Genomic DNA, 15,901 nt, shown 5'->3' on the forward strand with positions numbered 1-15,901 from the left:
GCTGTGTGGCATGGTGGACTTGTAAGGTACCATGCAGCCCCTCAATGCCCTCCCAGTCTTGCTGTCTCCTTACCAGATTTAACACTGGAACCTCATATTGTCTGGGGCAGGAGATGCTGGTATGGGACAAGACCTGTATGTGAGGTCACTGTGAGGGCCAAGGGACATTTGGTGTCACCAATGGCATGTCTAGAGACATCACTCCCCATGAACAGCACAGGGATGGTTGTGCTGGGATGGCTTAGTGTCTGCTCTGGCTTTGGGCTGTTCCCAGCTGTCCCAGGCTCATGCAGGGCTCTTGGAGGCAGTGGAAAATGCAAACTCCCTTTTTTGGGAAGGCTGGATCTAAGGGAATCTTTGGTGAGGTTCTGAAAGGGGCTGTGGATTTGCAGGGATGCAGATGTTAGACATGACCATGGGAAGGGGAGCTGTAGCTTCTCAATACCCTCCTGCTCTTGGGTCTTTGGTGCCAATCCCCTGTACCTTAGTCAGGAAACGATCCTACACCTATCCCCACACAAACACTCCTTGGGGATATGGGTCACTACAGGGAGGCTTTGGGCAGGCCTCAAAGTAAGGCTGTGGGAGCAGCTTGGGTCTGTTCCCCCATGAGGTGGGGCACACCACGAACAGGACCAGAGCCAAGGGGCAAGGTCACGCTGGGGACTGATGGGGCCTCTCTATGCTGCCTACTGCATGGGTGCAGCAATGTGAGTTAAGCACCTTCACACTGAGTGCATCAGTGCATCCCATTGCAGGAGGAGTGCACATGGCAGTGGGTACCAGTGAGGAGCTGTGTGTGGGGATGGGTTTTGTACAGCCTTAGGTCAGACATGCACACAAAGCACCTATGGGCACGTGTGTGAATGTGCATGCAACTTGTGCTTGTGTTTTGGGGTCTGCGAAGGGGTCAGGGCCCTGCTTTTGGTGTATTGCTTTAGTACCTGTCAGCCTCCACCTGCTGACTGATGAGGAACTAAGACATCGGGGGAAATTCTTTACAGTGAGACTGCTGAAACACTGGAACAGGTTGCCCAGAGAGGTGGTTGAGGCCTCATCTCTGGAGACATTCAAGGTCATCAGCTTGATGGGGCCCTGAGCAAACTGATCTAGTTGGAGATGACTCTGCTGACTCCAAGGGGGTTGGACAAGATGACATTTGAAGGTCCCTTCCAGCCCAATGCAATCTGTGAACCTGTGATTCTAGGAAGCCCTCCATTTCAGCAGCAGTGTTGCTCTGCAGCCCCCTCAGCTCATAGCATGATGCATCCATAGCCCAGCACACCCCAAGAAGGCACCCAAATGAGAAGGTTACCTATTGCCTTCTTGGAGATTGGAAACTGGAGATTGGGGATTAGAGACTGGAAAATGGAGATTGTGTGTTGGAAACTGGAGACTGGAGATTTGGGATTGGAGACTGGAGATTGGAAACTGGAGAGTGGGGACTGGAGACTGGAGATTGGAGACCAGAGGTTGTAGATTGGAGAGTGGGCATTGGAGATCAAAGCTTGTGCTGCACATCCCAAGGAGTGGTACTTGAGTTTCCCATTCCAGCACTGCGATGTGTGGTAGGGCCAGAGCTGCTGGCACCAGCCCAGGTCAGACTCTCATGCTTGGGTTTTCTGACTCAGTCTTTAATTACACAGCTGCAGGCAGCTGTGCTGCTAGCCACTGGCTCACTGGGTGCAGGGGACAGCTGATGCTTTGCTTCCTCCAGCTGAAAAGCTGTTCTGGGTAGTGAGCAGGGGGAGCCCATGCAGGTCCCCCATTAGCAGGGGCATTTTTGGGGAGCTGGGCAGATTGGAAGCCTGTCCAAGAGGCTCAGTGGCATACCCACGCTCAGCAAATCCTGCCAAAACAGCTCTTCAGTGTGCTGCTTCTTCCCAGAGGACACTTCCTTTTGTGGAGCTTGTGTCATGTCCCACGTGTCTCAGGATTAGGCCACTTTCAGCCCAGTTAATGATTACAGCTAGTGCTGCTGGGGATCAGATGAATCCCAGGACTGACCTGGGTCCCAAAGCTGTAGGGTGCAAGCCTGACTGCTCACACTAACCCTGTCATCATGGGTGACCATGGTCTCCTCCATAGAGCAGTGTTAGAAGAGGATGAGCAACTTTGTACTGGGTGTCACAGCCTGGGGCATAGGGTCCTACCATGGACGCTGCCAGTTCCTCTCCACATCCAACCCCTTCCTCTCTTTCAACCTCTTTCACAGCTCCTTGCAGCCTTGGCTGCCCTTGCCCCCATTTTAGTCTCCAGCAAGGTGGTCTCCTGGACCCTAATGCTGGCAGCAAGAGACTCCCCGTCTTCAGTTCAGCACCCCTCACCTAAAATCCATAATGACTCCAGGAGCAAACTTGCTAGAACTTTTTTTTTTTTTTTTTAATGCTTTTATATTTTACCATCTCTTTTGTATGCTTTTTGTTCATTTTTTTGTTTGTTTGTTTTTTCTTCCAAGTCCCACGAATGAGATTTAGAGGCTCAATTTCCTCCAGGTCCAAATCCCTTAAGTGGCTTTAACATCTTTAATAGTCTTAGGGATGCTCTGCACCTTTCCTGTCTTGCATCTGTGGTTGCAGGGGACTCTCCTCCAGCCCAGTGGTGTTTTCTTCCAGGTCAGGGTCTGCCTTGATGATGATGTGATGTGGTGATGGCATGGGACTAGCAAGTGCTTTCAAGTTTTGAAAATCTTACCTCTTCAAATGTAGGCAAAAAAGGTCAAACACTGTTGTTTGAAAAGAAGAGCACAGGAGCAAGCGCACAGCCATTTTCATTGCTCCATTAAAGAGTACTAAGGCTAAGGACAGGCCGAGGGAGCTGGGCTGTTCAGCCTGCAGGGAGACCTTATAGCATCTTTCAGTACATGAAGGGGACCTACAGGATATTGGAGAGAGATTTTTTTTTATAAGGGTACGTGGTAATAGGATAAGCAGCAGTGGTTTTAAACTAGAGCAGGGTAGATTTAGATTAGACATTAGGAAGAAGTTCTTTACTACAAGGATGGTGAGACACTGGAGCAGGATGCCCAGACAAGTTGTGGATGCCTCATCCCTGAAAGTGTATTAAGACCAGGCTGGATGAGACTTTGAGCTCCTGGTCTAGTGGAAGGTGTCCCAGCTCATGGCACAGGGCTTGGAATAGAGGATCTTTAAGGTCCCTTTGTTAACTCAATCCATTCTATGATATGACATTCTATGGCATGAGACAGAGCTGCAGAACCCTACTTCTGTCCAGCTGTGACACTCCTACTGATCTTCCAACAGTGGAGATCAAGTCCTCTGAAGACCCCTCCAGATCAGCTCACTGTAAAAATTATACTGATTTTCCTTTGAAGGCAGGACTCAGACTGTGTTTGCAGAGAACCTCCAGTGAATTGCTCTGCTATGCCTGTCTTAAAAAGTCTGAACTGCTCTGTAAAAGAATGTCACTGGAAGCTGGCCTCTCTCATTTCTCTGCCACACTAGGATTCTAGTCATATTTTATTCATTATGAGATCTTCCAAGAGGGAGAGCTGTTTACAGGTGAGTATTATATGCATAGTTTAACAATTGGAGTTTCTTACAAAAAAACAGGTTTTATAGTCACTACTAAAGGCCTTTCTCATTTCAATATAGTATGTTGCAGAAAATCACAAGAGAGAAACCATGATCTTCACTATATATGATATTGGTGTACATCTGGAACTATTATAATATAAAAATAAGGGTACAGATGCTGTTGACAAATAGTGCTTGTGTTGTGACAAGGTAATGGAGTTCTGGAAGAAATGAACTGACCCTATAGGCTACCACTGATGCTCTACTACATAGTGTTGACACTTCAGAAACCACAGACTTTTTGAAATAGGCCATAAAAATGTGAACAATTTGCTAACGCATTTGATCTTGAGGTTGTTGTATTCTCACAAGGGAAGCTACGTAGACCTTTCCTTGATTCTATGATTCTAACCAGCGTGCAGCCTGTCAGCAAAGGCGTTTGGTTTTTGTTGTTGTTTTCCTCCTACTTGGTCAATTGAATACTACCCTTACCTCCTTACCTCTCACTCTGCCTGAAGAGCTCTTCTTCTCCACCACAATTTTTGCAGTAATCTCAAAGCCTGAGGCAAGAGCCTCAAATTTCCAAAATACCCTACAAAAGAAACAAGCTCCAGCAAAGACACACACCCAACACCTGTGGATGTTTTTGTAATGGTTACTGAGCCTAACCCTAGCTAGCCGGGGGGCCACCAGGCCCCCCGGCCTTTGAAATCCTCCACCAATTCACCCGGTGCACACCGCAGGGACTCACCAGGGTTGCCAGGCGGAGGATCCCTTGGCCCACAATGGGCCTAACTTAGAGCCTCTAGCTTTCCTGGGGCAGAATATAAAGGGGAGTGGGCAGGGAGGGCAAAGTGGCCACACCTGGGGTGGGAGGAGACTCCAGTAGCCAGCTAATAGAAAATGGCATCACCTGGTGGCAACACATGTGTTACAATAGGAAATGAATTAAATGGTGATTAATTAATTACAAGCATAACAGATGATAGCAATATCTGTCATCAAAGCTGATTACTTTATGCCCAGAACAAACAGCACAGTGAAGATAGGTATTTGAACAAATAATGCTGGCTAAAGCACATAGTTTAATTTATCTGCTGAAGAAGGCAATGAAGTGACTGACAAAATATCCTCTGTGTTAAAAGAGGTGCTCAAAAAAAGCCTGGCTGAGGCACTTAGTGCCATGGTCTAGTTGACTGGACAGGGCTGGGTGCTGGGTTGGACTGGATGATCTTGGAGATCTCTTCCAACCTGCTTGATTCTATGATTCACAATTCTAAGTGTGCTGGAGGAGGAAGGGCCACGCAGCACATATGTCCCCCAAAGCCACCCCAAATTCTCCATAGCCTCTTCCTCTGCCACTGCCCAGTCCCATCTCCCTCCAGCCATCACGTGCAGCTAGGTTACATCTGTCTCTCTTGTGTTTTGTTTTTCTTTCTAACAAGGTCAAGGTAGGACTTTGAAGTTTAGTCTCCCGTCCCTGCGGCGACTCAAAATCCATCGGAAATCTCTGCCCACCAGTGAGTTTGATGGAGTAGCCATTGACTATGGAAAGGTAACCGTAGCCTTTGTCTGGTATCAGCCCATGCCTCAGGCCAGGCCCCAGTGCTCCTCCTTTGCTCTCCCCATCCCGTTCTCCCTCAGCTGCTATGGCTCAGGATGTATCTGGTAGTAGAAGTTCCATTGCTGTCTCAGTGCTGAGCACTAGTCCCAGTGAGGGCTGGCGGTGAACAGCAGTGCTTTGGTGGCATGGGACACAGCTAGATGGTGCTGCTTAGTGGGGCCAACCCGGCATGACACATGCCATGGCTCAAGTGGGGAGCAGGAGATGTGCCAACCCAGTACTGCTGCCAAGCTGGAAGGTCTTGCTCCATAGTGCAAGTTGTCTGGGATGGTGGAGCTCCAGGGATGTTGTCCCTTGCCTCAAAGAGGGGATGTGCTGGTGACTGCAGGAGGCGGGAGCAAAGGACTGGCAGAGACTTGCAGGCAAAGCTCAGAATGGCACATTTTGCCCCACTGCCCTGGCAGCACAGGCAGCTCTGGCAAGGTCCTTCATCAAAGACCATGCTCTCCATGATGGATGCTGTCATTGCTGACATGGTGAGACTGGAAAAGCATTGGTCTGACCTCTTTAGAGAGGGCTGTTCTTGGTGGCTTCCTGATCATCAAATGTGCTCAAAGTACCTCTGGCAAAGAAGTGTTTTCTGAAGTGCTGCAGCTTGAGGCACACAGGGCTGTGGGCAGGAGGCTTTCGCTCTGCTAACGCTTCCCTACATGTCAGGTTCTCGCTGTGCTGGGTGTATTCAGGCAGCCTGGGTACAGCTGCTCCCCAAAATTACAGCTCTGATGAGGTGAGAGGTTCTATCTTCTCAGAGGTTGTGCTTATGGCAAGCTGAAGGCATCTGGGCATGTTGCTCCTACAAACACCAGCACTGCCAAAGGCTCTGGGTACGCCCAGATTGATGCTGCATGATGTGCTGCAGTGTTTCAGAGATACAGGCATGGAAGATGTGCGTTGAGGACATCCTGGTGACTCACCACTTGGGTGGAGCCTGGTCTGAGTTGGGGCAGCTCAGAAGATGTAAGTGCAGCCTGCAGCCAGCCCCACTAGTCACCCTATCCTAAAACCTGCATTAGGGTCCCTAGGGATGGTGAGAAGTGCCACAGCATGGCACCAAAATCCCAGTTCCTCCTGTGGTTATGATAGGGGTGGGCATAGGCCCACAAGTTTCAGTCCCAGAAGGTGGTTGCTTTATGCACCCTATTGCAGAAGTCATTAAAGGCCTCCAGGGGAAATGGTCCAGCAACAGCCAAGGGGGGGCTGTAGCTCTGGAAGAAGCCCACATAATGCCAAATTTGCAAGCCCAGTGCTTCCAAGTGCAGAGCCCAACCTCTCCCACAGATGCCAGCAAAGGATCCAGGGCACTGACCCACAGAGGGGGCCTGAGATCTTGCAGCAGGTGAGGGAAGGGCAGATGCAGTGGTGGGACTTAGGGACACCTCAGAAAGATGCATGGCAAGGCAGGTACTCCAGGCAAGTCCATCCCTTGGATATACTCTTCTCTTCTTGCTCTCTGGCCTGCCTCCCAGCTGTGCAGCATCGCCTTTGCAAACTGCCCCATAGCTGCCCAGCCTCCGGCAGGAGCCGGTACGAGGCAGGAGCTGCCAAGTCCTGGAGGACTGAGTTGCTCCACCGTAGAGCAGTTCCCGGTCACGGTTGGAGATGACCTCAGGAACTGCAGCGCTTCCCAACCCTCTGCCCATCCTCTTACCTCCCCCAGCTCCCTCTCCTTCCCTTCATGCACGCAAGGACTCCTTCTAATGAAACGCTTTCTCCCGGCTGTCTTAAAGCCTGGTGGTGACTCCCTGATTTTGAGGGACTTGAAGACATCGTCCAAGGAGAACTGTGTGCAGTCAGAGACCGAATCCCTCCTGGAAAAGGAGAGGAGGCCGAGCCTGGAGGCTGACCCCACCCTACAACACTCGTCCCCGAAACAAGAGCCTCCCTTGCTGGGCCCACGAGGGTCGTGCTCTGCGTGGGGTTTCTTTCGGTCTCGCCCTGGGGGCAGCTTCCACAGCCTCCGCAGGGTCTCCTCCTTGGACAACTTTGAGGCTGCGAGGTCTGAGTTCCAGAGAAAATTCAGGGAAAGGAGGGCAAACTCAGGTAGGGAAAAACCCTGGAGCTGTTCCTACTGTGGGAGCCACGGTCCCGGGAGGTGGCCCTGGCATGTCCTGGGAGGGGGAGGTCTCTTACCCTGCACGGATTTTCCCTCTGCAAGTTGGAGACAAGTTGGGGTCTTCCCCCCAAAACTTGCTGGTCTCCATGTGACTCCTTGTGTCCTGCTCGCTGGGGAGAGCCATTGGTGGTGGTGTGCTTGAGACCTGAGATTGTGTGAGTTTGCATTTAGCTGCCCCACACAAGCGGCATCCTGATGCCATCCCACCTCCCTGGGAGGGAGGGAAGGAAGTGGTCTGTGGGCATGTGCAACATGAGCTGTGTGCATTGGAGGTGGACAAGAAACCTCTGTAGGGCTGGAGGAAACATCCCTCCAGCATGGTGGTCATGCCCAGACCTCTCATTCTGATGAGAGAGATGACAAATAAGATGGAGGCCAGGCAAGAAAGGCCTCATGAACTGGGGATGGAGAAAGACCAGGCTGTTGCTTGAGAAAATGGGGTGGGGGATCATCATCCTCAAATAATCACAAGTTATGGACCCTCAGGAGGGGATATAATGTAGAGGGAGGGCAGGAGGTTGAGTGAGCAGGAAAAGAGTGGCAGCAGGATGGCTGCTGCTAACTGGACACCCTCACAATGTCTTCAGACACCTGCTGCCCCTGACAATGTCAGAGTGCAAGGGGTAGGAACTGCAAATATAAGCCTGTCCTGCCTGCAGAAGATAGAGGGGTTGGGACACACTGGTTGCAGTGCTTAGGGATGTTCCTGAACCCCTGGGAGTGGATACATGCTCCATCCATGACTACACATTGCCACAAGCAAGACCATGAGCAGGCCACCTCTGGAGCTTCTTTTCTGTTCCTGCACTGGGGTGACCTAGAGAGACAGGTCCCCAGAAAAAAAGTGGGATCCAGTCCCACTACAGCTCCTCTTAAAGAGAAAACTCCAGTCTCCCTGTGTGGAGCCTGGGGTGGAGGATACATCTGAGTGGGAACATCATCCAGCACCTGGCTCAGTTTGGTGGCCAAAAACCAAGGCAGCAACTCAAAAGCTGTGTTGGTCAGGGTGAAGCATATGAGAGTGGACACCCTCCTCCTCCTTCATCTGCTTTCATGCCAGTTTTGGCATCCATCCCTGGTGGGTCTCACTGGGGCTGGTACCCAAGCTGTAACGGTCTTCAGAGGTAGCAAAGGATATTGGGTGTCTCTATTCTGGGACCTGGTCTGAGCCTTTTGAAGGAGGTTTAACGGTGAAAAGATGGATGATGTGTCTGAAAAGCAACCTCTGCTTCAGGTGTTGCTCTGTCGTGATCTCAGGTGGGGTATCCTATGTCAGAGGCCATCCCGAAGAAGCCAAGCCTTTATGACCAAGCAGACACTGGTACCTTCTGGTGGCACCTTGTAGTGGTCCCCAGCGCCCAGATGTCCTGCACTGAGATCAGGGCTCTGTGGATTGGCTCCTGCTCATACCACCCTCCTCAATGCTCCTCTCCATCCTCTTTCAGAGGCTTCCCATGTCAAACCCAACCCCCCGAATTCCACCTCGGACTCAGACCTGATGAAGTACAGGACCATCAGCCAGATCCCCCAGTTCACACTCAACTTTGTGGAGTTCAACCTTGAGAAGCACCGCTCAGGCTCCACCACAGAGATTGAGATCATTGCTCCACACAAGGTGATGGAGCGCACACAGAACGTCACCGAGAAGGTCACGCAGGTAGGTGGGCAGTGAGATGCCACCCAGGCAGTGGTGGGGTGGTGGTGCTGCTACTGGAGTAATGGTAGCAGCCATCCAGGTGGGTGCTGGAGGACAGGAGCAGAGAGGACTGCAGTACTTGGAACTTCCATCCTAGTTTCCATCCGTCTATTTCCTCCTGTCCCTGTGCTTGATTTTTATCTCTTCCTCTGAATGACTCAAAGGCTTTTTTTGTTCCCTCACAAATCTCTATTTCTGGTAATCCGTGGCCAAGGGAACACCAACAAGAACATGGTGTGGTGGTGGCCTTGAAGGGGACACCTATGTGTGCATGCTTCCATGTGCCTGAGGCTTTGTCCGTGGAGGAGACTCTGTCCAGTGGTTCCTACCCCCTGAACTGGGGATGGAACTCCTGGGGCACCACTGGCCCCAAAGCACTTGGCCAGTGACCCCATACCAGAAGCACAGGTGCGGACCTCATGCCTCCTTGCCTCACCCCATGGGTGGCCATGCCACAGCATCCCCTGGGAGACAGCAGGTGGCACTGCACTGTAACCAACACGTGTGGCACTGCCCTGTTACTGAAGGGGACACATGGCAGTGAGCTGTCGCTGCGGGGGACATACAAAGCATGTATTGTCACCGTGGGGGACACAGGGACATCTGCGTGTGGGAAAGGTGCTGCTGTACCCCACAGTCTCGGGCCAGGAGCTTGTACCATTGGAGAAGCTGAAGCACAGTAGAGCCATGACACCCAAAACACATCTAGGGACACTTCTGCCAGCAGCAGCCAAGGGCCAGCTCAGTGGAGCTGCAGCCCTCTGACCCCAGAAGAGCCTCTGAGGTGGACACTTTGCTTCACCAGAGCAGGATGCTCTGTGGGATTTTCCATCTGTCTCGCTGCCAGCAGCCTCCATGCCCACAGCACAGGACAGTTTTCAGGCTTGTTGTCCCTCTGGCTTGTCCCCTTCATCCCAAAGTCTGCCTAGACCCTCTGCTTTGTGGGCGATAGCAGTGACCAGAGATCAACCCTGAGTAGCCCAGCCGGACAGCAAGCAGCCTCCATGTGCCATCCCCATCACCGGGGACATCCACACACTGGGAGCACAGATGCTGGCTGCCCAAAGCAGGGGCATGAGATGGCTGTGAGGTGAGACAATCAGAGCTGAAGGGTGGTGGCTGCAGCACCCCACAGTGCAGCACCCACAAAGGTTGATCTTCTCTTCTTCAGTCTGCAGACAGGATGGGATGGGTCACGATTGAACAAGACAGGATGGAATGAGGCAGGACAGACTGAACCTCTCTCCCTAATACATCTCCCCATAGCCTCGGGGGACTCAGGCATTCTGCCTGTTCTCACCCTGGTGTGTCCCCACACCTCCCACGCCACAGCTTCCAGTTCCTGGCCACTAAATAATTCAGGGGTGAGGCAGAGACAGCGGCGAGACACCGCTAATGGCATCTCCACAGCTGAAAATACCAACTGGTGTGTGGGGAGAGGCAGACATGGGCTGCTCAGAGTGGTCCACAGTGAGCAGGCAGCAAGGGCAGGTCACCAGTGTAATGAATGCATATGGCTCAGCTCGTCAGGTCTGCATCTCTGGGGCATGGCTGGAGGCACATGGGGACACCATGGGGTAGGTGCCTTCTGGCTGGGGTCCTGTCTTGCAGGTGGCACCTCTCCCAGTCCTCTTGCACTGCTCCACAGGCAGTGGGTGATGATGGGGTGATGGAGGGTGTTGGGGATGGGATAGGGAGGCTGAGTTGCGTCAGGAAGGGACACAGAGTCAGTGCCTGCCTGCAGCCATCACTACAGGCCTGATCCTGCCCACTCCCTTGTGCTTGAGGGTCTCCTGGTGACTCTGGCCCCTCCCCAGCTCAGTGTCCCACTCCCTGTCCTCAGCACAGGGCAAGGGAGTAAGAAGGCACATCACTACTGAACCCCACAGGCCACAACCAACAGCCTGGATTAGCCAGGGCCATAGGAGCCTCCCCCTCTATCACCCACAGCCCACACATACCCTGCTCTCTCCTCCATCCTCTCCTCCTACCTCCCACGTCTGCTCTGCTCCCTTGTACACCACCCAGCAACCCATACCCCACTGACAGCATCCAGCATGCCCCACCATGAGCCTGCAGCTACAGCTGAAGCCAGTAAGACAGGGGGAAGGGTCATTCAGTGGCATTGCCATAGGGGCATCCTGGCACTGCCACCCAAAGACTTCCAGAGCCACCCAAGTGTGTCACCCACAGCTCTTCTCATCCCTGAGAAGAGGGACAAAGCTGCAGCTGCTCCAAGGCTCCATGGTGCATTGGATACTCTTTTGGGGGTTGGTTGTTTTCCCTTTTCTACCTCAAATCTTTGTGTTGTGTTTCTTCAATAATTCCTGCCTGGCAAACGAGGGGGATTGACCTGCCTTTGCTCCTGCCACAGGAGCAGGGACAAGGGGCAGGGCAGGCATCACAGTCTGGGGAGCGGCATTTGGGGATCCAAATTCAGGACTGGTCCCACAGAGCTGCCTCTGGCCAAGCAGGGCAGGGGGGATTCAGCTGCTGGGGGTGGGAGCATTGGTGCCTTTCCCAGACAGAAGGTGTAGGAGCTCATCTTGAGTCTGCCAGGTGAACCTTAGCCTTGGCACCAAGCGTTCCAGCAGCATCACCTCGTCCCCTTGCCCACCAACCTCCCGGGAGCAGGTCTCCAAGCCCAGCCAGTGCCTCACTGCGCTCCACAACGATTGTGTTTGGGTCACTTTTTCCAGTCCCTCCCCTCTCCGTGTGCCAGCGACGTCGCTGGTTCCCGCTGCCCCATTGGTGCTCTCGTCCCTACGGGGGCCTCGCCATCGATTGCATTTGATTAATCCACGCAGGGCTCCCGAATGCCCTTCGCAGCCACATGTCTCCCACCCGCCTGGCCGAATGCCTGCGTGCCTGCGTGGGTGATGCCGCGGCCCCGGTGCTGTGCCCACCGTGCCGCTCGCTGCCGGGGTGTGCGGGCTTGGGGGCCCCCATGGTGGACACCCGGACTTCGAGGCTCAGCTGCCGCCTGGGGCGTCGGGCAAGCTGCAGGCAGGTAGGAGCAGGAGACTCTCCCAAGGTGGTGCCAGGCTGTGGGACATGGGATGTCTACCTGTGATGGGATCGGGTCGCGGGGTTGGATCTGCTCTCAGCCACAGCGCTGGAAGCCCTTATGAACCCTTGAATGAGGTGGGTGTCGGTGCAGGAAGAATCAGGCCCTTTTTCCAGATGCGTTGTGGCCTCGGGGCACGTAGAACCTCCTGTCTTTTCTCCTGTGAAGCCCAGCAAAAAAGACCCTTTTAGGTGGGGGCCCAAGGCCAGGGGAGGGCACTGAGGTGCCCCTTGTCCTCCTTTATAGATGGCACTGTTGGCCAGCACTGCAGAGAGCATGGGCAGGCAGGGAAGAGCCAACTGTCCCCAGTTCCAAACAAGTCCCTTCATGCCTCTGTTTCTCAGCATCCAAAGTGGGACAGCCCCAGCCCTCCTGATCCCTGGTGCCTTTTACTGCATCCCCAGGGTGGCTTCTGAGCCCATCAGAAGATGGAATTGGTCCTGGAAGGAGGAGCTAGAACATGTGAAGGACTCACTGGTGCCATGGGAGCCTGTCCCTATGAAGGCAGACAGACCTGGGGACACATGACAATATGAGAGGGTGCCTGTACATGTGAGGTGATGTTTGCACATTGATGGCCACAGGTCACCCTTCTGTGAGGATGCTCAGATGGGAAATGGGCATTGCTCAAGGCCAGGCTTTGCTGCTTGTGACCAAAGCTGCCCCCTCTGCTTGGAGGACAACTGCCCTAGAGGGATATCAAGAGGAAGGCTAAAAAAGGCACCATAAAGGCTTATGAGATGCCCAATGTGCCATCTCCTTTGCGCCAGGCCATGTCAAACCCATGGGAGTGCATCTCCCATATGCCTGTCCCCATAGCCCTGAGCCAGGGATTCCCAGCAGCTCCCAGGCTGGTGGCACAGAGCTGAGGGCAGAAGGAAGCACAGAGCACTTTGTTCGCTGCTGGCATGGTGGGGTCTGAAAGGCACAAAGAAGGTAAACAGTGGAACACTGGAACAGGCTGCCCAGGGTGGTTGTGGAGTCACTCTTTCTGGAGATATTCAAAACCCACCTGAATGCATTCCTGTGTGATCTGGTATAGGTGCTCTGGCAGGGAGATTGATCTTTTGAGGTCCCTTCCAGCCCCTGACAGCTCTCCCAAGGTGCTCTGGCCATCAGGGACAAACGAGGGGCCAGGCAGAGCTTGGTGCCAGCCATACTGGACAAGTTACATCCTAACAGGAGACCTTGTGGCCTCATGGACAAACACATATGAAAGTGAAAAGGGTGCAGGAAGTCCATTGTATGGTCCTCACTAGGCTACCAGCACATAGAAGCCTCTTGCCTGTCTCCTGACATTATCCAACCTCTCTCCTAATCTCCCATCCTTTTCACACCCATCTCTTGATAGGTGCTGTCCCTGGGTGCTGATGTCCTTCCCGAGTACAAGCTGCAGGCGCCACGCATCCACCGATGGACCATCTTGCACTACAGCCCCTTCAAAGCTGTGTGGGACTGGCTCATTCTTCTGCTGGTCATCTACACAGCCGTCTTCACCCCCTACTCGGCTGCCTTCCTGCTCAACGAGGAGCAGGTGGAGGAGAAGCATTGGGACTGCAGCTACTCCTGTGACCCACTCAACATCATTGACCTTATTGTGGACATCATGTTCATCGTGGACATTGTCATCAACTTCCGTACCACCTACGTCAACATCAACGATGAGGTGGTGAGCCACCCTGGCAAGATTGCCATCCACTACTTCAAGGGATGGTTCCTCATCGACATGGTTGCTGCCATCCCCTTTGACCTGCTCATCTTCCGCTCCGGCTCTGATGAGGTAAAGGCAGGGCCTGGAAGTCCATCAGGACAGGAGAGGACTCATGGATGGGTAGGGAAAGGTGTATGAGAGAGAAAGAGAGGCAAAAGGATGGCTTGATGGAAGTGGGGAATGGCTGGATCCACAAGAAGAGGGGTGGTCAGTCAGAGGGATGGACAAGGATGTCCTTACAGATTTTTATTAAGCAGCTGGCACCTGGGACTTTAGTTAGTAGGGTCAGTGACACAGACCTTGCTGGAAGTGCTAAGACAGGGTCTCTTTGGACCTGCTCCCCTTGCTGAAGTTGACCCAGCTGAGCAGACTAGAAGCTAGGTATAAGGACTGGCCTCATATGCCAGGAAGGCCAAATCCAGGGTCACATTGCCAGCCAGACTCAAAATGTTGGCAATGAGATGGCACCTGTGGTTACTGGGATACCTGGATGTCCCACTTTGGCTGAGAGCCTGTGGAGTGGGGTGAAAAGCAGCTGTTTTGGGAGCTGCAGCGGGCAAGGTGAGGGCTCATTGGGAAACACAGGGTTGGCCTTGGGTCTTTCACTTGCTTACCTGTAATCCCAGAGTTTCTTGCCTTTATGGTCAGCAGAGGGATACTGCCTTTTATGTAGCACGATTCATCTAACCTGCTTCAGCTGTCACCTCCAGGGCAAGGTGATTATGCTCTGGAAAGTGCACTTTTATCCTTCAGAGGGAGCCCGGCTGGGCTGCAGGCATGTGTCTGATCAGATTTATGCCCTGCTTCTCTCTGAGGGTTCTCACCTCTCCCCTGCAGACCACCACCCTCATTGGCCTCCTGAAGACTGCCCGGCTGTTGCGCCTGGTGCGCGTGGCCCGCAAGCTGGATCGCTACTCTGAGTACGGAGCAGCTGTACTCTTCCTGCTCATGTGCACCTTCGCCCTCATTGCCCACTGGCTGGCCTGCATCTGGTACGCCATTGGCAACGTGGAGCGGCCCTACATGGAGCATAAGATCGGCTGGTTGGACAACCTGGGGGACCAGATTGGCAAGCGCTACAATGACAGCGACCTCTCCTCCGGCCCATCCATCAAGGACAAATACGTCACTGCCCTCTACTTCACCTTCAGCAGCCTTACCAGTGTGGGCTTTGGCAATGTCTCACCCAACACCAACTCCGAGAAGATCTTCTCCATCTGCGTCATGCTCATTGGCTGTGAGTGCCTCTGTGTGCTCCTGTTGTCCCCATCCCTGCTTTAGAGATCAAAGGGGCTGCTTGAGGAGAAACAGAGAGACTACCAGGCTGTAGCATGTGGGGTTTTAGGATACAATCTTCTGCCTGTGCCTTTTCTGAAGAGGATGGGGAAATGGATAGAAAAATGGATTTCAGAAACCCGCTGTTTTCAGGCCTGTGGTGTAGAAACCTTCTGGTTGCAGGTCTGAGGTAGGTGGACATGTCCTGCTGAACCCTGCCTTCTCGTTGCAGCTCTGATGTATGCCAGCATCTTTGGCAACGTCTCCGCCATCATCCAGCGCCTGTACTCAGGCACTGCCCGCTACCACACGCAGATGCTGCGGGTCAAGGAGTTCATCCGCTTCCACCAGATCCCCAACCCCCTCCGCCAGCGCCTGGAGGAGTATTTCCAGCATGCCTGGTCCTACACCAATGGCATCGACATGAATGCAGTGAGTACAGGGCAGGGAGACCCCATGTCCTTGTGGCACTTTGTCCTGAACAACCCAGAACCTGTCCTTGGGTTCATCCAAACATTTCCACCCTTTTGACTAGGGTGGAGAGGAGGCAGGAGAATCACAGAATGCACCGAGTTGGAAGGGACCCTTGACAGTCATCTTGCCCAACCCTCCTGCAGTCAGCAGGGACATCTCCAACTAGTTATCAGGTTGCTCAGGACACCATCAAGTTTGACCCTGAATGTCTCCAGGGATGGGGCTTCAACCACATCTCTGTTGCAATATTTCACCACCTTTGCACTAAAGAACTTCCTCCTGATGTCCAACTTAAATCTGCCCTGCTCCAGTTTCAACCATTTCCCTTTGTCTTATCTCCACAGGCCCTTGTCACCAGTCCCTCCCCAGCCTTCCTATGAGTCCCCTTCAGATGTTGAACTCCAG

At 53.2% G+C, this 15,901-nt stretch overlaps 1 protein-coding gene and 1 long non-coding RNA gene across 4 annotated transcripts in view; one reads left to right on the forward strand and one right to left on the reverse strand.

The window, feature by feature from the left end:
* Nucleotides 1-15,901, forward strand: part of KCNH6 (potassium voltage-gated channel subfamily H member 6) — a 39,516-nt gene that overhangs the window by 14,178 nt on the left and 9,437 nt on the right. For 2 of the 3 annotated variants that reach the window (XM_064174046.1, XM_064174047.1), the window contains exons 4-7: nucleotides 8,719-8,930; nucleotides 13,388-13,816; nucleotides 14,585-14,984; nucleotides 15,255-15,454. In XM_064174046.1, the coding sequence (XP_064030116.1) occupies nucleotides 8,719-8,930; nucleotides 13,388-13,816; nucleotides 14,585-14,984; nucleotides 15,255-15,454 (1,241 nt within the window). Of the gene's footprint in view, nucleotides 1-4,981; nucleotides 5,092-6,887; nucleotides 7,201-8,718; nucleotides 8,931-13,387; nucleotides 13,817-14,584; nucleotides 14,985-15,254; nucleotides 15,455-15,901 lie in introns of all 3 variants that reach the window. The other variant, XM_064174045.1, reaches the window with a different exon arrangement.
* Nucleotides 1,919-4,317, reverse strand: LOC135191611 (uncharacterized). Its single transcript, XR_010308856.1, has 3 exons — nucleotides 4,288-4,317; nucleotides 4,037-4,128; nucleotides 1,919-2,874 (listed from the first exon to the last, which is right to left on the reverse strand). It is a non-coding gene; the product is annotated as an uncharacterized LOC135191611 (long non-coding RNA).

This window comes from Pogoniulus pusillus, chromosome 40 (assembly GCF_015220805.1).
Source record: "Pogoniulus pusillus isolate bPogPus1 chromosome 40, bPogPus1.pri, whole genome shotgun sequence".
Lineage (NCBI taxonomy): Eukaryota > Metazoa > Chordata > Aves > Piciformes > Lybiidae > Pogoniulus > Pogoniulus pusillus.